This window comes from Bradysia coprophila (assembly GCF_014529535.1).
Source record: "Bradysia coprophila strain Holo2 chromosome X unlocalized genomic scaffold, BU_Bcop_v1 contig_173, whole genome shotgun sequence".
In the NCBI taxonomy this organism is placed as follows: domain Eukaryota; kingdom Metazoa; phylum Arthropoda; class Insecta; order Diptera; family Sciaridae; genus Bradysia; species Bradysia coprophila.
The window spans coordinates 1,635,183-1,660,660 of record NW_023503302.1 but is presented as its reverse complement, the minus strand read 5'-3'; the positions used below and the strand labels follow the sequence as shown (position 1 = coordinate 1,660,660).

General features: G+C 34.6%; 1 protein-coding gene across 8 annotated transcripts in view; it reads left to right on the top strand.

Moving 5' to 3' along the window:
- LOC119068081 (teneurin-a) overlaps positions 1-24,278 on the top strand; it is a 289,470-nt gene extending 265,192 nt beyond the window's left edge. For all 8 annotated transcript variants that reach the window (XM_037171490.1, XM_037171489.1, XM_037171488.1 and 5 more), the window contains 7 exons: positions 9,285-9,384; positions 9,956-10,023; positions 10,149-10,341; positions 12,526-13,904; positions 15,330-15,700; positions 16,218-18,835; positions 18,899-24,278. In XM_037171490.1, the coding sequence (XP_037027385.1) occupies positions 9,285-9,384; positions 9,956-10,023; positions 10,149-10,341; positions 12,526-13,904; positions 15,330-15,700; positions 16,218-18,835; positions 18,899-20,050 (5,881 nt within the window). In that variant the 3' untranslated portion in view covers positions 20,051-24,278. The remainder of the gene's footprint in view (positions 1-9,284; positions 9,385-9,955; positions 10,024-10,148; positions 10,342-12,525; positions 13,905-15,329; positions 15,701-16,217; positions 18,836-18,898) is intronic.
- The last annotated feature ends 1,200 nt before the right edge of the window (positions 24,279-25,478 follow it).

Sequence of the window (25,478 nt, the reverse complement as noted above, 5' to 3'; positions counted from 1 at the left end):
CGTCGACGTCTTTATATTTTGTCGTTTATTTGATTTGCAATGTCCCCTTGTGATTTGAGTCAAACAATTTATTTAATTAAATCCGTTAAGTAAGTGACCGTTGGGAATGGATTTTGTGAAACGAGAACATTGGTTCAGAGATAAACGATTCGAGATAGAGATGAATGTGATGAGAGTAAAAAATACTTATTTATTTAATAAAAATTCAATCATAAAAACGGTATTGTCGTCGTCTTTGTTCGACAATTCGAATTTTATCTTACCATCATTACCGTTATTTACGTGTAAAGCCACTGCCAACCGTTCTGTGATATTTCTTATCCGAGATAAATGTTAATTAATCCATTTCTATTCTAATGTAAAGTGTACTTCTTATGAGAGTATATGCACTTTCTGTGCGAGTCATTTCTTATCAGAACGAACATTACCATTACGTAATTCAACGAAACTGTCAGAAAAAAATTGAGAAAACAGAATTATCTTGCACACAGAAGGTATCTCGTCATAGTATATCCTAAGACAAAGCTTCTTGAAAGCAAACAAACACACATAATTCCACCCTTGAGACGTTAATCTAGATAACACAACCCAGTTAACTGCTATCCACTACACAGAATTCTATGGTGAAATTACTCACCTTTTTCAAGCGCAATTAAAACAACAACAAGATTCGAGATAGCAAACGATTTCTATGCGATTTTTCCGCTGTACATAAATAAATAGGTTATAAAGTGGAGGCAGGCGCACACAAAACAAAAACAAATGCTCAACGAAAAATATTGCAGTTGGTTTTAATCGCGTTTAACATTCTTAATTAGAATTTTGTTCTACTACGTAAACTTAAATAGTTTTGGTCGGCGTATTTTGTTTGAATGAAAGTTGTGCGATGTAAATTAGTTTCGCTCGCTTCACGTGATTTGTAACCGTTGTCTAAATGCGAAACTTACAGCTAGGAAACAAGATATTAAGTAACAAACTAGGTTTAATATTAAGAGACAACCGAAATTGACAAATATCCAATTTTTCGCGAACATATGGCTTTGTGTTGCCTGTACTTTTTCAAATATGATACATTACAACAATGTTTAATGAATGATCAGGTTACTCGTCCCCAACCGGGGTATATAGCACATTTGAAAATCTCTCATATTTTCTAATTAAGGGCACAATTTAACTATGTTAATGCATCGAAGTGGAAAGCGAATATGGTTCAGCTTGTAGATAGCCAACCGAAAACAAAAGCTTTATGCATGACCAAATTCAATTGAATGATATTGTCAATAAAAGTTCACTTGGCACTCTTGGCAGCACACCTATTTGTATGTACATATTCAACCACTAAATTTCCGTTAACCAAGCATCAAATATTCTAAATTGAACAGAATTATTGCAAACCAAACATCGGAAAAGTTAAAAATGAGACCACCCATGCAAAACCATTGGGAAAATCCAAACAAAAAAAAACCATAAAAATGTCATTGTCCGTCTTCATTGTTTTCGCTTTTATCCATGAAAACTGTAATTTAACTTTAAAATAAAAATAAATTTCCTTTTATACCGAAGTTCCCTCACTTCTACCCACTCTTTATTTCTGAAAATCCATTGCCTAGCTTTTTCAAGCAACCATTTTTATACACTCCACATATTCTCGAAGAGTATCCATCAAAATAGATTTCATTGTGCTGCATACATACATTGTATGAAGTGATTCAGTTATTTTACTTTCTCATCGAATCGTCAGACTGGTATTGCATTCAAACTGTAGCCATAGCGTAACTATAATAAGAGAATGCTTGGTTTTGTAAAAATTTATCGGTAGACTAAATCAAGTACCTAAAGGTCTGCGTTTTTCGAATGAAGTTATTTGATTACTGCCATTTGTCTCTTTTCGAATATAGCAGTATATGGCTGCACAAAAAAAAACATAAAACTCCTTTAATTAGAGCTATTGTCCGTAGGTAGAAAGAGAATATCGTATTCTGAATTTTCCTTTTTTTTCCTCCCCAACTATACAATTGTGAAAATGTAAATGTATATCTGTGTAGTGCAGAGGTTTTTTTTTGTCCTGGGAAATTTTCGTAGCTAACACAGATGACAACAGACCATTCCATGGAAAAATTTTCTGGAAAATTGACTGTGACATCAGATTATTAAGTTAAGTTATGTAGTGAACGCCCAGTATTGAATGGAATGTTGACTAACTTTTTTTTGTTCGCATTTTTTAAGTGCATTGAAACACCATTAGTCAAATAAATGAGGGAAAAGAGAAGAAGACATGTGGTCTGTCTATATGTCAGTATCTGATATTTTAACAGGAGGAGTGAAAAAAAAATGTTGCTGACATAGTTCTACCGATTTTCCTATTTAATTAAAATCAACTGTGAAACAATTATCGGCCATTCTGAACACAAAATAATTTGATTTTACTCATTTGGACGAAATTAGCTTATGTCAGAGCAAATTAAACGGACTGCAGTACGCTACACCGTCTCAATAAATTATGTGGATTAAAGGAACATTAAATGGTGCAGCCATAATTTATGCTTACATATTAAGAGAGCCTGTCGAATTAAATATCATTAGTTTATTAGTTATGATCCGTTGTAGGAGGTTTCTAACTGTAATTAGTTTTGGGTTTTTTACGGTTTTCAACGGCAATATAACAGATTGGGATGTTGGCAGCAATGTCGATAAATAAGGACTTTTTCAATTGTTTTCGCTAGTACCAAAACCGAAGGCAACACCAATATTCGATATACTTTTCCGCACTTTTATCGAAATGAAAATATTTGCATTGATTGTGTCTCAATTTAAAGAAAAATATTATTTCGACGTTTGTCCTCGCTTCGCTCGTACGGAAAATTAGTGCAACATAAATGAACTATACTAGTGCAACTACAGTTTTTGCAATCGACAAACTCTGAAATAATTAAATGGTAAAATTGAAACGGTGCACAATATACTAGCAAAACTAACGACCGAAAAGGTGCTAGTCAACGTTGTAAATAGACGAAGCACAATGATTTGGATTTAAAAAAAAGAACTTTTTTAAGAAAAGAAATTCAAGCAGCACTTTGTCACAGCGTTTCGGTTTTGCATTCAATGCTATTACTCACAGGTCATTGTATTTTATTGCGATGAATGGTTCTGCTTAAATCATTGAATTAGAAAAATTTGTTTATGATGCTTGATGCATTGGTTTCGTATAAAAAATTCTATTTTCTTCTCTCCATTTTTTTAAATTTTATTTATTTACAAAAAAACCCTAACCAATTTTTGAGTTGAGTCTTTAACATAGCGATCCAACCAAAAACTTTCCCAAATATATGTGTACTTTTAAAATTGAAATTGTGCAATGTGCATACATCGAACGATATTAAAATTTTTCACCGTACATATACGGAGAATGAAAATGTGCTTGTACATAGATTTTAAAAGCTGACATCAGCACATTTTGCCATGTGCACATATATACACAAAATGCCTGAAATGTGTTGAAAGTGTTTTCGTTGAAAACACACAACCATTAGACGATATAGCTTTTATTCATATTAAAGAAAATGCATGAAGCAATATTTGAATAGAAAATGTCCATATAACCCGTTTCTCAGTTCTCGTTGAGGTATGATTATAATAGGGATAAATGTTCACGTTAGAGGAATATAAAAAAAATGTCTACAAAGAATATATATATATCCCCGAGTCTGAGGTTGCAGTATTTTCGTTAATGTGTTTATAATCGAATTTTGAGTATAGAGAGGAACGATGTATAAGTACATTGCATTGAGACGAATCCATTTTGAAAAATGAATAAATATTTTCAATTTACTCAAGACGGATCATATTTCGTTAATTACAAGATTTTGATTCTAAATTTCCTTACAAATATCGATCTGGACCTATAAAACCGTTCCATGCACTAGAATGCCATGTCATGTATATCTTATGTCAAAAGATGGTTGGGATACACACAATGCCATTTTAAAGTTCTGCATAACAAAGCAATCGGGTTAATACACAAGGCAGTAGATGCAAATTTTCAGGTCAAATGCTATGAACAGAAATTTCATGAATTTCGGTTTTAAATCTATTATAAGGATTTTGCTACGAGACTGACTATTAGTTGAAATGTACGATAAACGTATCTAATGCTTGTTTGTGTGACTTTGTAATATTGTGCATAGATATGTGGCTTATGCGCTGATATTGCTTTAAGCTGGTCGGTATATGTCCTAAGACGATTTCGGCGAAAGCGTATAGGTACCGTATTCATTTTAAGGAAGTGTATACCGTGTACGTTCAAATGCAATATACATGGCAAAATTCATGAATATCGTAGAGCATACCCAATTTTGTGGATATTTTTTCCCTTCAACATAAAACTATTATTTCGTGCACAACATACAATTCATTGGGATGAGACCATAGTGTTATCTATGTATAACATAATACTAACTTGGATGATTATAGGAAAATTTTCGCTTGTTATGTGCCAAAACCATTTCCTAGCAGTTAACGATATGCTTCTGAATTTTTATATTGAATTCTGTTTGTTCCCATCTTCGGAGTAGAACTGGAACGGTAAGAACTGCTGAGGAATTTAAAGCATGATTTTGGGTTTATAGAGAAATTTATATTGTTTTCAGAATACAATTTTCTTGGGATATATCATTTAAATAATTTGAAGACAAGAACCGGAGAGATATATAAAAAAAAGAAAAACATTTTTTTTGCCTCTCTCTGGTGAAAACAAAACGATAAAATCTAACAATATTGACGGAATAGAATGCCATAAAATTTGTATTTTTATTGTGTGTTTGAAAATGTAAAGAAAATGGAATATATTTATCCTCATTCTGTTGGGATTTTCTGTGTGTAATATGCAATCGAGAAACGGATATTTTGTTATGTGTAGCTGAATTGAGCGAGGATACACATATGTATAACACCAACATATAGATATATGTACGAACATAATACCAGATCTGTTGTATATACATTATTGTCTCTCGGTTCAAAAGTACACACACCGAATGACATGTGTTGATAATATTAAATTTATTGGGATGATACCGAACCAAACAATTTATTTTTACTGTAACATTTTCTTGTAATCGAATCGAATTTATGGTTTTTTAATAAATTTTAAATGTGACACCATGTTGTGCGTATCTGTTGAAAGGTCTTTGATAATGGAAAATAACACAAGTCACGCACGCCATATTTGTTTGGAAAATATTCAATATGCGAGTATGACATGACAACTAAACTTTGGACTGGATGCTACAAGGAAATTGTTTGATGGATAGCTTTTTTCGGTGGAAGCCGGTTGAGTTATGTGACTAGTATAAATCCACATAAATCTTGGGAGTGGTTTATGATGTGACCTTCAGTTTTTTTTTTGATAAATACAATAGAATGAATTTTAAAGATTCGTAGGACCATATAGCATAGCCATAAAAGACCGTGACATTGGAATTGTATATGATTTTCTATAATCGTAATTATCGCTTACAATATCTTTGCATATTCAATGCATACACTCAAAGTCGTGCATCAAATTCGACGAAAGGCATGAAATCGTTTTTAAAGAGATTTATTTTCCAACCACCATTAATATATTTAATGCAATCTGATCCAGCAATACCAGAAGTTTTGAGCTGAATAAAACCAACATTTCCATTTGATGTGTGCCTGAAATCATTTCAAAGAAGATAAAAAAAGCCAATCATCAACCACCAGATATAAAATTCTTCGTTTTCATACAACTTTATTAGTATAGCAACCGCAACTTTACTGTCATTACCACATCTATATTTACCATTTCCCAAATTATAATTACAGTTTCGGATTCATGTATTTAAAATTCATTATTTTATTTTTGTGCTGGCTGCCACCGCACACATACGATATACAAAACGTTTATGTTCATAAACACACATTCCCCAGTATACAGCTTATTTTCATTAACTATTATACACTTTTCTTTATAGATAAATAGCACAGATAAAGGGACTTTTTGGAAAATGAACTTTCTATTGTGTGAGTTGTGCGGTGGGTTTAAAACTACGGTTTGTTATATTGTGTAACACACACATTTACTTATAAGCAAATATAACTCAAAACAGAATCTTTCCGAAAATGGATGCGGTTGGACGACTTTATACTTTACAGAAAAGCTTTGAGTTTGTGGTTTTTCCATGGGTTTAGGAGGAGATATATCTTAAAACAAACCCAACAAATATCCTCAGCTTTAAATGTGTTTTATAAGGTCTTTTTGTTAAGTTTTATTTATTGAGAATAATATCTGCCGTTTTCTCTCTATATACATGCTTTGTTCCATCAATTGCTCGCCTCGCACAAGCATTTGAATAGAACTTTTAAATGCTACATTTGGATGTGGGAAATACAACTTTTATTGCTGGAAATCTACAGTTATAGGTTAGAGACGAATGATGGATTTATTTATTTTTTCAATTTGACGGTAGTGACTTTTATCGTTTTGGATGGGATGTTATTTAAGTCAATCAGAAATTAAATCATTCGAATAGAAATCATTTATTATGAATCGACCTTTGAGATTTTTCGAATGTGTAGTTATGGGAGCAGCTCATTGTTTCCAATCCCATAGAAAGTAAAAATAAAATTGTATCCAGATATGTTAGCGGGGAAAATTTATTTATTGGTAAATACATACCTCGCCGAACAGTTAAAAGCGGAAGCAGAAACATTTTTTAACATATTCACATGCAAGACCTTTGAGCCACGTTTTGACGAGAAAAGGAAAAGCTAACAGCGACTGAGAATAAACAAATAAATCAGTTCGTATCTGCTCAATAGTGAATGAAAGCTCATTCCAATTAAAATGCTACTGCTTCGCTTCATATCTCATGTACAGAAGAAAATATTTTCTTTTTAAATTGCTGTGTAGTATACTATAATTGGAACTACTTTGTAGTCATATCAAAAGACATCTGACGACCAGATTGTCGAAAACAAAGCTATGAGATAGTAAAAATATCATCCTCAAATGTCGTACAGGTGAAACGATTTTTTTTTTGTCATCATCATCCCAAATTATACAATAAGGAGGAGAGTTCAGAAAGAAATGTTCTCATGATTTTTCATGAACCAAAATAAATTTTTATTAAAAAAAAGAGCGAGAGAAAATTTGAAAATCAAAATAGGAAACGTTATACGTTTTTCGTTTTTCTTTTCCTTCTCGTTTTTTTTGTGTTATTTAATGTTTATTTCGTTATGTTTCTGGTTATAAGACATGCTAGCGGCTGTTGTCTAAAACAACTTTTGATGTCTCTGTGAAAGTTCAGCATCCTGTGATATCATGTACATAAAAATAATAACATCATCTTCGTATCTTGTTCGCTTTTTTGTGTGTAAAGTAAAACGAGAGGAAGAAGTAGAAGAAGAAGCAGCAGGAAAAAAAAGTACACACACCAAAAACTCTACCTTCTGTACCTCAGGACGTTGTTGTCGTGAAACCTAATTTTTCTTGAATATACAAAGGGAAGATATTGAGTTCACAAAACGGTATAAAAAAATGAAATATATTTTCATTCATAATTGAAAGTAATATTATATTGTTTACAATTTGTCCTTTGGGCTTTTCCTTTAAATTAAACGGCTTTTGATTATTTGATATAAGGAAACTTTTGATAAATTTCTTACAGATATTATTTTATAAGTGGGACAGAGAAGAAAATTGTCAGCAATGGCAATTCATTTATATTAAACATTTGAACAAAAGAATATTTTATGAAAATTTCGCTGATGAAAGCAAATAAAACACGAACAGAGTTCTTTTTTTTCTCTCTTTCGTCGTATTGTATTTGTATAGACACATACACACACACACGAACACAACCATTTAATATTGATTTCTCAATTCAATTCAATTATCTTAAACCCCATAAATCTATCATTTCTTCCCCCTAACATATTTCCAACATTTTGACAATACACCTGATGCTATCAATTATGCTGAAGGCTGAACCCATTCGTAAATATATTTTTTTCTCGTTGCCTTCGTATTATTGAATAACCTTTGTAAAAGAATTCCGATAGGAAAAGGAAAATCAAGAAAACCATTTAAAAACCATGCGAGTCACATTTTCCCCGAAATAGAAAAGGAGGGAAAAAAAGCGAATCCGAACCGCCCAACAATTGAAAGCAAAAAGTAACATAAAATAAGATTCCAAGTAATTAAAATGTCAAATAGACTGAAACGAGATGTTATTTTTTATTTAAATATTTATGTCTCCTAATAAAACAAACCTCCTCTATTCGCTATCTGTATAAACAATTGTGTGCTCACACTCACTACTCATAAAGGAAGCAGAAGTCAGAATCATAATATTTTCATTTCACCATCTACCGCAAAATTGTCTTTTTTCCACTCTCTGTGTGAGATGTATGAGAAAAGGGATATATATTATCTATGAATACGTCAGCATATGTGAAATCGAAACAAATATTTTTCCATTGAATTCATGAATTCATTTCGGTTTCGATTATTTAATTTTGCCTTTTGATCATCCCGATTTTCATGTTTTTTTTGTTCGTTTCGACTTTGAAATACAAAATAGAAAGCAATGCCGCCCGCTTTGCACAGCACTATCGGGACTGTGTATAATTACCATTTTGATAACCGAATATATCATAAAATTTTGCCAATTTGCAAATTGTAAATATCATAATCGGATAATGAGTTGCGCAATAATGACTAAACGGCTTCACATTTGAATATACACGGCACTTTTAACAGTCTTGAACAGACATAATATTATTTCAGTATAATGTTTGAAAGACATCGGGTATAACAGCGGTTTCGGTTATACATACATTTAATGCGTTCAGTACAGGGGTGTACACACAAAACAACTAAAAATACAACCAAAACATTCACCTAGCAGATAGGCAAATATAAAAGTAAAACACACACAAAAAAATGAAAATGAAAATTGTGTTTTCCTGGTAGCTCGTTAAAAAAGCTTTAACATTTTCTTGGCAAATACATAAACATCCAGTAATTGTATAAGACATTTATTTCTGTGAGTCTTACGGAACGAATTTTTTCAGGTCTTTTTTTCTTCTTCAATAATCCGTTCTTATTATATTACATGTTGTATACGTAATGTATAAAATGTGAAAAAAAAAACGAAGGGTAGTGTATCAGGCACAGTATATGCAATAAAAGAATTTTCGAAATTGATGGACACCACACCTTTTTGTTCATTATATTATATTAATTTCTCGAATTTCTACAGGTTTGATGTTCTTGTCAATGGTGGCGGAGCTGTTACATTACAATTTCAGAGATCACCTTTTCGTCCATTAACACGAACAGTATTTGTACCATGGAATCAGGTATGCGATTGCTTTAGCTCTGTTTTTAGTACTAGTAATGTATGATTGTGGGAATTCAAAGACTAGCTTGAAGGTTTGACAGACTTTCTAGTCGTTGGGAAAAGTGGCATCAAAGTTTCAATAACAAAGTCGCACTCAATGATGTCGAGAACTTAATACTCATTTTTCAGAACCTTGACCATTCAATTTAAATTCAGAGAATGCTAAAAAAAGATCCGAAAAGTTCTTATTTTTTCGGAGTTTTTTTTTTTAATTTTACAATTTTAATCAAAATTTTAGTCACACAGTCTTATAGTTCATGTAGACACTCTGTACAAAATCCATTCGACTTCTCCAACATCTTTAAGCGACAATAAATTTCAATTTAAATAAAAAGAATAGAAGAAAAGAATTAAATTAATGAAAACATTTATGCCATGTCCCAATAGCAAAACCCCAAAAGCAACTCTGTTTCATATTAAAAAGAACAAATTCGAAATAAATGAATTCTCCGAGCTAGTTACATTTTCATAGCAAACACAAGCTCAACTCATTCATTTTAATAAAAAAAAATTCAACTCTAAATCCACAGATAGTCGTTTTACCACCTGTACAGATGCAATTAAGCGACGAAGACGACCATGCACGTCCGTCGTTGAAGTAAGTAAACAACAAATCTCTGTTATTGTTGGAATTAACTATTTCAGCGGGTATATACAGCAGAAAAGTTTGTTGTCCTGTCTCGTGTATATTTCAATTTCACAAATTTTATTCTTTGTATACAGACTGTCGACACCACATCCAGCCTACAGTTTCCTAAATACAATTTCATATCATTTTACCGATGATGTCACACCATCCGGTGCCATATGTTTAGATCATGACCACGAATTGCTTAAACCACAATTGATTAGCACTTGGATGCCAAATGGTGTCGGTTCAATGCCTGGTAAACGGGTCATCTTTGCCGAAACACAGGTTAGTATTTGTTTTTTTTGTATATTTTGTGTGGAATATTATTTTTCGTTCGGTTCAGTGTATCTATATATATATTTATTGTGTAACAACAATAAGATGGAAGGTGGCCCCTATAAATACGACTGAATTTTTGGAACACTTTTAACATTACCGATTTATACATAACATTTATACGTATATGAACAGCTGACTTAGGTACATGTTTCCAATTTTTATCAAGAATTTATTATTGAAGATACTTTTTCGTTTTTCCCGGTCGGCAATAATACCTGTTTATTTCGTTATTGTGTTGAATTCACAAGTTTTCGTGCAGAATGTTTTTCCAATAAATTTTTTTTTGTTGCCTCCTCCGTGAAGAATGGCAAGTAACATACTTTGTTCGTCGGAAGCTTCCTTTATTTTCTTTCTAGCTTGTCATTTCGCTCTTTTGTCGAATAAAATTATTAAATTGCATTTTGCTTGGCTTTTTTATTTGTAGAAAAGCAAACATTTTCTGTTTTATATTTTACAATCATTCATAGCACATATATATATAGAGAGAGAATATTATGTCATCTTTTGTGATTCTTCTTATTTTGATGACAACAACAAAAAAACATTCTCCCTTTCGTATAGGCTTCCTGCCATATTTTCTATTCTTCCCTTGTAAATAATTGAAAGGAATTTTCAGATATTATGACGACGACGTTCCATATATACATGTGGCGGTCAAATGAAATTGCATTACGGGATTCTCATACTCAGAGACCTAAATGAAATGAATTATTCATTAAATAGTCGCAAACGTATAGCTGTAACCTGACTCGCTTTTAAGAATTTATTCGGACGAAACTCTGTTCGGCTAACAGTACTCGAAACTTAGAGATGTATTATATTCGTCTAGCAATAGCGCAACTCTAAACTTTCAAGTGTTATTTAAGATTATCTCCGAGATGTTAGCAGTCGTGCACATTTCGGAATCATTTCTTAAAGCGATTTCTGTTGCACTGACTCTACAAATTTCAGTTAATTGTTTCTCTTCTGGCACAATCGCTGTGCTGCATACAAAAAAACTAATAATTACCTTAATGGCATAGTAGTTGGATAGGTAATTGAGGACTGCTTAAATGTTCAAAATTAAAACTTTAAAATCGTTTTGTAATTGGTTCAATCAAATTAAAAGTATGAAACAAGTCTCGTATTTTTTATGTATTCAAATGTTAGAGCTGCATCTAGGGAATGGTATATCGATCGGTATAATGCTGTCGAGACCAATTGAATTCCATTGATTCTATTTCCATCTGCATGTAGAGCAGACAATTAATAGTCTGTCGAATATGTCGTGGAAAATAAATGAACTTAATTGTCGTCGAAAGACAAAGAATTCATTTCAACTTTCTTAATTGAAATTCAAGTCCTTCTCATATAATATGTGGAAGCAAAGTTTACGTGAAACACAAACATACCATTTATATAGCCGCATCATATATGTATGGTTCCGTCAATTTATTTCACAGAGACATTAATTTGTACGATGTTATTTGCTTTAAATTTATATTTCCAAAACCATTTCAAACACCTCATTTGACTCCATTCCCTCGAACGAAAACCACTAAAACACTTTGGTTTAAATCCAATTATCGATAAAGTTTCTATAATTAAATAAACAACAAACATGACAAAATGACTTTTCCGTACTAATTTCATTGTAAACAGATCGTAATTTTAACACGAAATTGCTATCGACATGATGAGATGTTGTTGCTCCTAGCTAAGCAAACACTATGTATCTACAATCTATATATTCAACACCGTTGCTGTATATTTATTGCATTTATATCCAAACATTCGGCTACATATACTGTAAATTGAGACATATTGTGTTACCATTATTACTCCGTCGTCTTGACTCAATAGTAACTAATTAGTTTCACCAAAATACCAAACAAAGACACCAAAATACATACTTCGGTTTGTTTAGTGTATCCAACTGTTTCAACATTACCACTTCTGTAGATTTTGAAATTGTATCTCGCATAGTACAGCTAATATTTACCAATTACTAGACAAGCCATTAATAACACTTCTCTAATAAAGCCAAACCACTGACGGAGGATATAATTTTCTAAAGAAGAACCGCATTGTAGTACATGTCGATGGGAAAGTAGAAATGTAATTTTTTGTTGGTGTTCTTTTCATTCACAGATTGTGCAAGAGGCGATTCAAATACCGGGCTCTGGTTTACATTTAACCTATCAATCGTCACAGGCTTCTGGTTACTTGAGCATTGTTCGAATGCGTTTGACTACGGAACACATTCCGGAAACGTTGACTCATGTTCATGTTGGTGTTGAAATCGAAGGATCGTTGCATGTAAAAACGTATGAAGCGGATCCAAATTTAACGCACATATTTGCATGGAACAAGCGAAATGTGTACAAGCAAAAAGTTTATGGCGTGTCTATTGCCCGCATTTCCGTCGGTTATCAACATTCCACATGTAAGGTACCAGTTTGGGAAACACAAACAGCCAAATTGCAAGGATTTGATGTCGACATTTCGGATGTTGGCGGCTGGGGATTGGACATCCATCATCATTACAATTTCCATGAGGGAATACTACAGAAGGGAGACGGTGCAACGTTCCATATGAAAGAATATCCCAGAACGGTTAAGGTTGTAATGGGAACTGGACTGCAGCGACCATTGAACTGTCCGGATCATTGTAATGGCATCGCAAAGGACGCAAGATTATTAACACCGATTGCATTAGCATCAGGCGCCGACGGAAGTTTATATGTTGGCGATTTCAATTTGGTGCGAAGGATTACACCCGAAGGCAAAGTGTTTACCGTTCTTCAGTTAAGTGCGACCCAGGTTTCTTATCAATATTACCTGACGGTCTCTCCTGCTGATGGTCATTTATATGTGTCTGACCCGGAAAAACATCAGATCCTAAAAGTGTTGGCAGTGGACAAAATTCGTGACCCTTCAATCAATAGTGAGCCGGTAGTCGGTAGTGGACAACGGTGTATTCCCGGCGATGAGAATAACTGTGGCGATGGCGGTCTAGCTTCTCAAGCTCGACTGTCCCATCCGAAGGGTATCGCTATCGCTGCTGATAAGACGATGTACATCGCAGACGGTACAAATATTCGCGCTGTAGACCCGAAAGGAATTATTCATACTCTAATCGGTCACCATGGACATCACAATCATTGGAGTCCGGCACCTTGTAAAGGTGCGCTACTAGCAAGCCAAACGCAATTACAATGGCCGACTGGCTTATCGTTGAGCCCACTGGACGGTTCACTTCATTTTATCGATGATCGGCTGGTTTTGAAATTGACTTCTGACCAAAAGATTAAAGTAGTAGCTGGTACGCCTTTACATTGCAACACCAATAGCGGAACATCCGATAAAAACAAAACGTCCGAAAATGTGTTGGGAACTGTTTTGGCAATGGCATTTGGACCAGCTGGACATTTGTATGTTGCTGACAGCGATTCCAGACGGGTGAATTCAATTAGAGTTGTCGACACCGCTGGTTTGATGAAATCATTTGCTGGACGACAAGAAGCTGGGTGAGTACAAAATATGTTTTTTTTCCAACGTTTTTTTTTGTGAAACTTTTTTTTTATGATTTTTTACAATCATCCCAATGTTCACATAAACTTGCAATCTCGAAAAAAAAAATATATTTTTTACCCATAGTCAATACATGGTGGAATAATATTTCAATTTATATTCCACGGTCGTATGAACGTTTCCCGAATACGATGACCTAATACTTTTATGCAGGCTTGACCCAATTTTGTCATCCGTTTCACCATTCAATGAACCAATCACTTGGGAATCTATGCCAGTTATTTGTTTGTTTATGAAATTCATTAGAAAAGTAAAAACATTTTTTCCCTCCGAATTGGGAGAAATGTGGAAAAAATATTTTTTTTTTCGTTGGACTATCGTTAAACATTATTCAGTAAAAATAAAAGTCCTGCTGTTTTAAATAAATCAGAGCAATGAAAACATTTTCTGCAATGGTCGTATAATGATCAGTGTCTTTTTTCTGTGTGTGTGCTTGATGTGTGTCTGCCATTCAGAAAAAAAATGTAAATTAAATTATCTACTCTATGTGTATGGGGATTGGGGAGGTATAGTGTCGGTAAAAAAAAATTCGGTTAATTATTTTTGCATTTTAAAATCATATTTCGATGCAGAGATTTATGTCTTCATTGGAAAATTGGGTACAAATTTTTTGATAGACATTTTGCATCCACCAATATTTTAAACAATTATGATTCACGTGTGTGACATCCATACCAATTCATATTTATACGTAGATGTATATATCGTTTTCCCCAAAGCTGAGCGAGTAAATGTTTTAATTTCCTATACACTGGATATAGTATACGCTATACAGATTCCTAAGGGTATGCCTCATTTACCGTATGTTTTTGTTAGTGAAACATGGGTGAATTATTCAAAACGTATTCCGTATTCTCCGGTTTACTTGCCTTACATTTCCAGCAATATTTGATTTGGTTATGTGGTATTCGGAACACTGTGTATATAAACGGGAGTCTCAATTCGTTCATTCTACTCTCCCCAAACTTCGCCCAAAATTACCTTGCAAACGTGTTCTTTATCAAACTTCTGTTCCATGCAAAATTTAGACTCAACAACACAGAAGCATTAAATTCTTGTGAATATTATCGCCGCATACGAATTATTATTTGTGTTTATTGTGTAGCATAGTTGGGCTTCGGGGATTTGTATTGTGTATAAATAGAGTGCACCCAAAGTGCAAAGCTGCTGCATACACAAACATAAAATACAATACAAAAACAGCACTTTATGTACCCGTTATTTTGTTGCACCGACCATAGCAGAAAATATCTGCTCACACATTCATATCGTATCACAAATGCTACAAAACCATCAACAATACAACAAAACTAACATAAAGAGTTTGTCTGATATTTTCCTAATGACACACATAATTATAGGTCTCAGGCATGCGATTGCAATAGCAATGGCAATAATGGTACAGTCACAACACTGGCGACCACAGTGAATCCAACTCGTAATAGCGGAAGTGGTGTAAATCCCGGAATAACCACCCCCATGATGATGATGGCTACGACGACAACGATGACGGGCTGTCCTTGTGCAGTAAACGTTGTAGGTGGAGGAGCTATAACGGGCAATGGGAATACAATTGGGTCGGGCACCGGATCGATGGGTGGTAATAGTGGTGCATATAGCGACGATGCAACGACAAGTAATGCGGAAACACTTTTATCATCGAACGCAAAGTTTCAGGCTATATCAGCGATTGCTGTAACACAGGACGGTGTTATTAATGTTGCCGATCAAGGTGAGGTTTACGTTGTTATTATTAGAACTGTTTTTTTGCCCCCATAATCGATTTGCTCATCATTGACGCATGATTAATTGGATACAATCAATTTACGGTATCTTGGTCATGGGGTCGTGACACAGCTGAAATCGTCGCGCGTAGTTTTATTTCAAGTTTTTCCATTTCCCTCAACACATGCAATGTTAGGAAAAAAATCCCACAGTACTACGGCGCGGCATGCCACTTATCTCTTCACTCTCGTTATCAAAATTTAAATGAAATTGACTCCACTCTTCAACAACAAATCAATAAAAAAAATGTTGAAAAACAACCAACCACCAACGCAACCCAACGAATATAGTTAAACAAATTCTCATCAGTATACCGACCCCACACAACAACAAAGTAATTCAATTCTTTGATCAAATAAATGCCATTATTACATTGTGGCATCCACTTTTATGTGGCCGACAATCGGTCGGTCTTTGTTTTAACACAAACAAAAAATTAATTAACTTTTCCTTCTTAATTACAGGCTCGCTGCATATACTAGCCCTACAGCATTACCTTCCCAGTCACGATGAAAACGGCGAATTTCATATCCCATATCCACCAACCAGTGAAGTTTATGTCTTCAATAGATATGGTCAGCATGTAGCCACAAAAGACTTAGCTTCAGCTAAAACACGTTACTCATTCCTCTATTCGAAAAACACAAGCTTCGGTAAACTTTCAACGGTAACAGACAGTTCCGGCAATAAAATACAATTCCTACGGGACTATAGTAATATCGTTAGTTCGATTGAGAATACGCAAGACCACAAATCTGAATTGAAAATATCAGGAATTGGTTTGCTGGCCAAATTAACCGAAAAAGGAAAGTCTGAAATTGAATTAGACTATGACAGTACGTCCGGTTTGTTGAACAGTCGTTCGGGTGGAGGTGAAACGTATATCTATCGTTATGATGAATTCGGTCGAGTCATCGGATTGATATTACCGAGTGGCGAAACGGTTTCAATTAATTCACAGCTTGGCATGGACAACGGGTTAAAGGTTCGTGTTTTGGCATCGGTGCAGTCATTGTTCTCACAAAATAAGGCAGAAAACAATGAAATGTTGGTGATGGGCGGCATCGAATCTTTGTCGATGAAGAAAGGCGGTGAAATGACTCGAGCTAAACTCAATGCGAATAATACAATGCAAGTAATGACACCGAATGGAGTGTTGATTGAATCATCGGCTGTTGCTAGACATCCACTTCTTGAGGCTGCTCTACCCGTTGAAGCGGAAATGTTACCGATGTGGTCACACCAAAGCATCACAATGGGCGATGGATTAACAAATAGCATGTATTCGGTATACAATTTGGTTGGTGATGTACGGAACCCTCAGCAAACGTTGAATCGAGAGATTTGGGTGAATCAGAGTCGTGTGTTTGGTGTTGAATTCGATCAATTTACCAGTAAAGAAACATTCTATGATAAGAATCGACAACTTATTCTGTCAGTTTCGTTTGATCCGAGTGGATTACCGCAATCATATCATCCCGCCAACGGTTATCCATTAAACATTTCGTATGACAGATTCAACCGTGTTGATGGTTGGGCATGGGGACCGGCTGAATTAAAATACACCTATGACAGACATGGACTATTATCGGAAATCACTAGTACGCAAGATGGGATAATCTCATACGTCTACAATGACTGGAATTTAATATCCGAAATTGGATTAGCCAGTCAAAGGAAGTTTGCAATAAATTACGATGAAAATGGTGGACTGCGACATGTCGTACTTCCAAGTGGCAACAAACATTCGTTCAGCATGCAGGCATCAATCGGATTCATACGCATCACATATACACCACCAGGAAGTACCAAACCTTATTTGCAGCACTATTCATATACGGGAGCGTTGCTTCAAACTGTATTCCCTGGCGACGGTGCTCACATCGTCTATCGATACGATACCACCGGACAATTGTCGGAAATTGTTCACGGCGATGGTCGAAGTGAGTTTATGTATAATTCAGACACAGGAATGCCCAGCACAATTTCACACACCGAACGAGAATTAGAATATCGATGGGACTTTGAATATACCGCCGGTTTATTGACCGAAGAACGTATCGACTTCACCGCTAAGACAGGACTGAGCAATGCCAAATTTACGTACGAGTACGACACCAACTTCAGACTGATCTCCATTCAAGGACGCATTGGAGGACAAAATTTACCTGCTCAACAATTTAGCTATAATCCGCGCACTGGCCAACCGAATCAGATCGGTCAATTCAAAATCAAGCATCCGCGAACGAATCAGACCCAAGTGTTTGATGGCACCGCTAGTTTCACCAGAACCGTTGATGGTCGCTTCCAAGAAACGCAAATGTCGGTAACAATACATCGAATGGAAGTATTTCGAATGGAATTTGCACACGATGTGCATGGTCGCATTTCGCAGACACGAACATACACACGAAATGTTGGTGTGAACACGTACACGAACGTTAAGAACTACACGTGGGATTGCGATGGTCAATTGATTGGCGTTGAAGCACAAGAACCCTGGGGTTTCCGATACGATGACAATGGAAACATGTTGTCGTTAACCTATCGCGGAAATACGATTCCGATGGAGTACAATCCACTCGACAGAATTATTAAATTCGGCGAAGGCCAGTACAAATACGATTCCAGAGGCCTAGTAGCCCAAAATGCCCGTGAAGAGCGCTTCCATTATAATACCCAAGGTTTGCTGGTAAAGGCTACGAAAAGAGGACGATTCGACGTACGCTATTACTACGATCACTTGAACAGATTAACAACGCGGAAGGACAACTTCGGAAATGTCACCCAGTTCTTCTACAACAATCAAGAGCGTCCGCATGAAGTTAGCCAAATCTACTCACCGCGAGATATGAAATTGATGTCGTTGGTTTATGATGACAGGGGACACTTGGTGTACGCTCAGGTGTATCGCCATAAGTATTACATCGCCACAGATCAATGCGGTACTCCAATAATGATCTTTAACCAGTACGGCGAAGGAATTCGAGAAATTATGCGCTCACCATATGGACACATAGTCTACGACTCCAATCCATACTTATATCTGCCTATCGACTTCTGTGGAGGATTGCTGGATCAGGTGAGTTGAATAAAATTATTAACCAAATGAGCACAACATTGATTGCGTACGATTTCATTTTAGGTGACAACTTTGGTTCACATGCCAAACGGAAAGGTTTACGATCCGCTTATCGGTCAATGGATGTCGCCGAATTGGGAAAACGTCGTCGACCGCATAACTACTCCAACCAAATTGCATTTGTATCGGTTCAACGGAAACGATCCCATCAACATTGGTCATGACCGAAATTATCCACCAACGTTCGAGGACTGGATGAAATTAATGGGTTACAACGTAAGAAACATGATGCCTCAACTCGCTACCAATTTGTGGGAACAACAACCTCTCTGGGGCCGCACATTGCCGTCGATACTTTCACCTGATATACGACGGTCACGAGACGATATTCCGTCAACATCAGTCGAATCGGGATTCTTGGCTCATTTGTCCAATCGTCGATTGAAAGACTTCGAAAAACTGTCAGCTCCACCAAAATCGTCACTAAAATCGAATGTTCTGGAAACTGGATTACCGAAAATTGGATCAGCATCTGAACCGCCCTTCGGTAAGGGCATCGTTGTCTCTCGATCATCATCCGGCCAAGCAATCGTGTCCAGTGTACCAGCATCGAATGCCATCTACAAAGACGTGTACACATCAGTCTTCAATCGATCGAATTTATTGCCGTTCACTTTCGTCGTGCACAATTCGCAGCAGGATGCGTTCTATTTCGTGAAAGAGGATTCATGGCGAGCCAGTGAAGATCGTCAACAATTGAAACGACTGCAGGGCCAGGTAAACACAACATTCCACGAAATCGCCAAAGAAGGTGGCAGCGGCAACAATTATTTGGATGTTAAAATCCATGGCGTCCATGCCGTCATCAATTTACGATACGGCACCACCGTCGAAAAGGAGAAACAACGACTGATGCACCACGGTAAATTGCAAGCCGTCCGAAAGGCATGGCATCGCGAAAAAGAGGCTCTGCGCAACGGGCTCACCACAACGACCGAATGGACGCAACCGGAAATCGATGAGATTTTGAAGCAGGGCTATGTCAATTTGTACGAAGGTGAATACATTCACGATGTGAACGTGTATCCGGAAATGGCCGAAGATCCGTACAATATTCGATTTGTTAAAAAGAAAACGAATCAAATCCGTCGCCGTAAGCGTAGATCGATCCGAAGGACGGTACATACAAAGTGTTTATTGAATGGAATGTGTTAGCTTTTCTGTTGTTTTCGTTGTAAGTAAAAAAAGAAGAAGAAAAAAAATTGTCAAATTTAATGTTTAAATGTTTTCAATGAACATCACAACCAATAGTAAGAAGATAAAATTTAAAAACAAAAAAAAATGGAAAGAAAAATTACATTTAATTAAAACAAAAAAAAACAAAATAAGAAAAATACAATGGTGATTCGAGCTTTTGAGACTGGCGTATTTAAAAAAGAAGATAAGAGAGAAATAAAATAAAATAAACAGAGAGATAGAGAGAGAGAAATAAATTTAAAAGAAATAAATTAACAATTCATCCAGAACCAATTAAAATGTAAAGAGAGACAACAACAAAACAAATATTTCTAAACAAACAAACAAACAAAAAATCTAATTGAAAATGCGTTTCATAAACAAATTTGAATTTTTTTAAATAAATTTTTTAAACTTCAATTTGAGAAAAAGAAAGCGAGATGCGAGAATGTTAAATATTTAAAGAAAACAAAAAAAAACATTTTAAAAAAGAAGAAAATAAAATTAATGCAAAATTTAGTGAGCTGCTTGTGGTAAAACACTAAATGTAACTTGAATTTATAGGTGAGAATGTAAGATTTTAATTTTTTAATTTTTAGATATATTTGATTGAACAGAGGTAGCAAATTTATTCAATTTTGTATAACGAATGATACAGGAGTCGAACAAGAAACTAACAATCGGAAAACATCAATTTCAACGGTAGATCAATATATTGGTTGGTTTTACATCCGACTTAACCAATTTTTAATCCTTTGACTTCTCGAATTTATAAATTGAAAATCTCCACACCCGAAATTCAATTCTATTCACTTTACATTGCCGAAAAGAATAATTCTTCTTTTTAGTTAAATATAATCGTAATGGGATGTCATTGCTGCGTCGTTGATATTCTGGATTAATTTTCCCACTCTGAAATATACGGAAAACCTTTTTTTTATTTCCTCTGATACAAATAGTACTGACAACATCGTCTTTTCTATAAGGAACGAACCGCCTTTATGACTACCCCAGCAAAAGATTTTCAATTGATTTAGGAAACGAAATGAATTAATCAATTGGTTCTAACCTTAGTTGGTACCTCAAGGGTCTATTTAGAGAATTAAAATTCTTTGAATTCTCGAAAATTCATTTCTAAGATTTTCAGAATGTTTCGAAGTTATGAAGAATTTTTCAGAATTTACAAATTCCCGAAGATGGGTCCTGGTCAACTACGTCTATTTGCAAGAAATTATTAAACTTTCGTCAAATTCATTTGAAACTTGAAAAACTTCAGCAATTTTCGTAACTTCTGAAATAGACGAAAATTTCGAAACAAATAATTTGAAAACTTACGTTCTGCGGCAGGCACTATCCGCCTCCGTTCCAAAAAATACATTTCTGCGTATTTTAAAATTATTTTCATCCATTTTGATTAACATTTTTAACCCTTTTACTGAATGATACATTTGAACTGCCATCGATGATCTCAACATAAATTTCCTCAAAAATGTCATTTTCGATAACATTAATATTTTAATTGTAACTTCACTTGTAGCTTGAGCTACTTAAGTTTCTTAGAATGCGGGAGAACATTCTTCGCATTGTAAAAAAAAAACGACCTGGAAACAGAATATACCCTGACAGCATTCAGACGGTATGAGTTAGTCGAATATCTTATTCGTGCAAAGGACTTTCAAATAATCGCATCCGTCCGACCGAATTTTGAACGAACGAACGATTTTAATGTCTACCATTTCACAACGTATATTTTCCTGCTAGGATCGCTCTTCAACTGAATTTCAATATATAATGGAAAGTAGCCACAATTCGTTTCATAAAGTCTGCATTCAATTTTGTTTACTCGAATTTAAAAAGAAAAAAATTCGAAATTGTTTCGGAGAAAATTCTCGCTATCAGCAGCAACAAATAATTTCGTGTATCAACATAAAATGTGTGAGAGAAACATTTAACGCCATTAAATGAAATGACAAAAAATTCTCCTCGTTATAAACCTTCCAATGAAAAAGCTTTGTGTATGAACGTAGGTTTTACTTCGATATATTTTGTACATAGTTTTCAGTAATCGCAACTGAATTAAAATGAAGAAGAAGAAGAAATTTAAGCAAATCAAGTATTAAGTGTGAAAATGTTTACAGTAGATTTCATGTTTTTTAATTGTAACCGGGAGATGATGTTAGTCTGAAACAAACAAAATAAAAATAAAATGCGGCGCTGTAAAATATAAAGACGAAGGAGAAAACGAAATGTTTAACATAGTGACGGACAAATGCATACACACACACCCACACCCAGACCATGGATATTTTAAAGAGAGACTTTAAAGGAATAACAAAAACAAATATTTTTACTGCTACGGCAACAGCCCTTTAAGACTATAAGAGAAGGAAAGAGCTGCTAGGCGTGTTGTGATAAGATTTGAATGCGTCACGGGCGCTATGCTAACGCGCGCCCATGATGAAAATAAAACAAAAACAAGAAAACGGTTCGAAGTTTACTAGCTGCAGTTAGAATAATAATGTATTGTCTGGTTATTGTCATCTCTCAGTCAGTCAGGTTCAGCGAGAAAATTCTGCGAACTCAATTTTAGCGCCAGCGATAATAAAATTGGAAATTTAATGGAATTTAACAATAAAAGAAAAGAAGAACGTTCATACGTTCAACAGCCGTGCGACGTTTCTCTATTGTGCAAACTTTAACGCCATTTGATTTTAATTGAATTTACTGCTACGAAATCTCTATTTTTAGTCTATAACAAAAAACAAACATTAAAAAAATGCTAATTTTTGTACATCTGTTTTGAATTGAAAAAAGAAGAAGGAAAATACGAATTAGTGCTCAATTCGTTTGCCAATTATTGATTAACTTGAATTTATTGCTTAACCGGTTACATTTGTTGGGTATCAACGTATCGTATTGCAGTTACTGTTTTGTGGAATTTAATTCTTAGAAATTTTAATTATTCTCAAAACTTCCCGGAAAATCCAAAATGATTCCGTTGGATTTTTAAGAATTAAATTCCTTTGGAATGGATCATCACTGTTATATATCGATGAGCTTGGATGGAGGATTTTTTTTTCATTGAAATGAGTACTTTATTAGTACTATCAACCATAGTCGTTTACAAACCATTGGATTGACACTTTCCCCATTCTTTGTATGATCAAATTTGATTAGTTCATAATCTACAGTTGTTAATCGAATTCAATTCAATTTATTGTACAGGAAATTATTCTGATTGAGATCAACGGCACAAGAGCACCGGTGAAGCAATAAATTGAACAATTTTAATTTTCTAACGAATTGAATAATAATTAGCGCACACACACAGATTTTCCGATATATAAACATCTCGATGAATCTATGTATTCGATAAAATGAAACAATTTTACATATTTATCAGAACTCGAAGTTTATAGTCATTAAAATAATTATAAAATAAAAGAGTTGCCAAATAAGATTATTAAAGAAGAAGAAGAAAGAAAAAACAATGAGTAAAAGAAAACAAAAAACAGATTGCGGCCAATTTGTGCGTTAAAAAATATTTAAAACAAAAAAATTTAATTTTTTAATTGAAACTATGAACGCAGTCTCTGAAAAAGAAAATATGAAACTATAAGGATGGAAAAATGATAACAATTTGAAAAGGTTATTTTTTCCCCTGAGCAAAATAATAAATGAAAACAAGAAAATATTGTAAATAGTAAAATAAAAAAAAAAAATAATTTATATAAAAAAACAACAACCAAGTGTATTAATGTAAATGTTAACTGATTAAAATAATATATATTTAGAAAATATTTAAGCCATACATTTAAAGAATAAAATTAAATAAAAAAAAACATAAAAATAAAAAATGATAAAAAAATGATATTATTGTACATTGAGCTGTGTAAATAGAACAGAAAATAAAAATAATTAAAAAAAAAAAACAAAAAAACATAGAAGAGATGAAAAATTATTGCATTTAATAAAAAAAGCGAAACGCAAAACTTTAATGGTTTAATGGCAAAAAGTGAAGATAGAGAACTGAACTTTTAAATTAACAAAAAGAAAAAAAAAACATTAACACACAATTAATTGAAACAAAGAATTAAATTAGTGTCGCGAGGATATCAAGGGTTTTATAAAAATTAAAGAAAAAAAAATATTATAAGAAACAAAGGAACAGTTGAAAATACATCTTATCTATATTAAACAAGTAAAACACAAGAATTTTTTATTCAAAAAACAACTGAAGAAAACAGGACAACGTTCTCCAAATTCCCAAGGTTCATCACCAATGACATAAATAGATTCGAAATACTCCGCAAACAAACCCACAATTTCGTTCGTCGTTCGAGGAGGCCGTGGTGCAAACGATCGTTTAGTTCATTGAAATCCTTAAGCGCTCTGTCATACTCCAAGGTCAATGCCAAGGTAAATATAGTGAGGAGGTAATGCCTAATGCCATAACCGAATCAGATGTGCGGTGGCACGAAAGTTCGATACAAATGCCATCTCATTCCTTCGTTGAAAGCATACAAATGGAATTGAAAGTCAGGCCATCTGTTGTGAGATAGCGAAAATATTTTTATTAAATACAAGTAAATCGTAGTCAACCATTTTAAAATAAGATGTCATTGGCATCGAAGTTATGTGCTAGGCCGCGCGTCTGAATGGCATTACCTCCTCACTATATTCACCTTGGTCAATGTTACATTTTCTTTTAAACAATTTGTCGCGCCTGTTTTTCAAATGCTGAAGTTCAAATGTCCACCATTTCGGTTGGTCGCTGTATGTTTCCACTCGAATCGTTGGTATGTTTTGGTCAATAATGCGTTTCACTGTCTGAACGAAAAATTCATACGCTGAATCGAGATCTCGCACACTAAATCCATGCTGAAAATTTATAGCTTCCAGTTGTGCACTCAAACGATCATAGTGTCCATTATTGTAGCAGTAAATCGTTTTCACCTCCACATTACACGAAGATTGTAAAGAATAGTCAACGGTAATTTCGTACGGCTTGTGACTCGTGACCTGCTGTTCCTTTTCAATGATCGTATTTCTGTCCTCGTAGATAGTGAAATCATTCGGCTCGCTTACAAAGACCAGATCCAAAACATTCGACGACCTGTTACTTACGTTTGAAATTTGTGATAGGGTCATGCTCATCATTTTGTCCAGAAAGTCCAATGCACTCATTTGATACGATTCTAATGGTGACACCTCAGACGATAATAAATTCGCAAAATTACCGATTTGTATCTGCGCAGGTACTTCAATCTACGGCCAAAATAATTGGTTTTGCGAATAACTTCGATTTGGATGGTTGACAGCGACAATACAACCTCTGTTGTATCGACAACCTCCGTCGACATTTGAAATTCATCTTGCAATGATCAAAGCTACCGATTGGAAATGC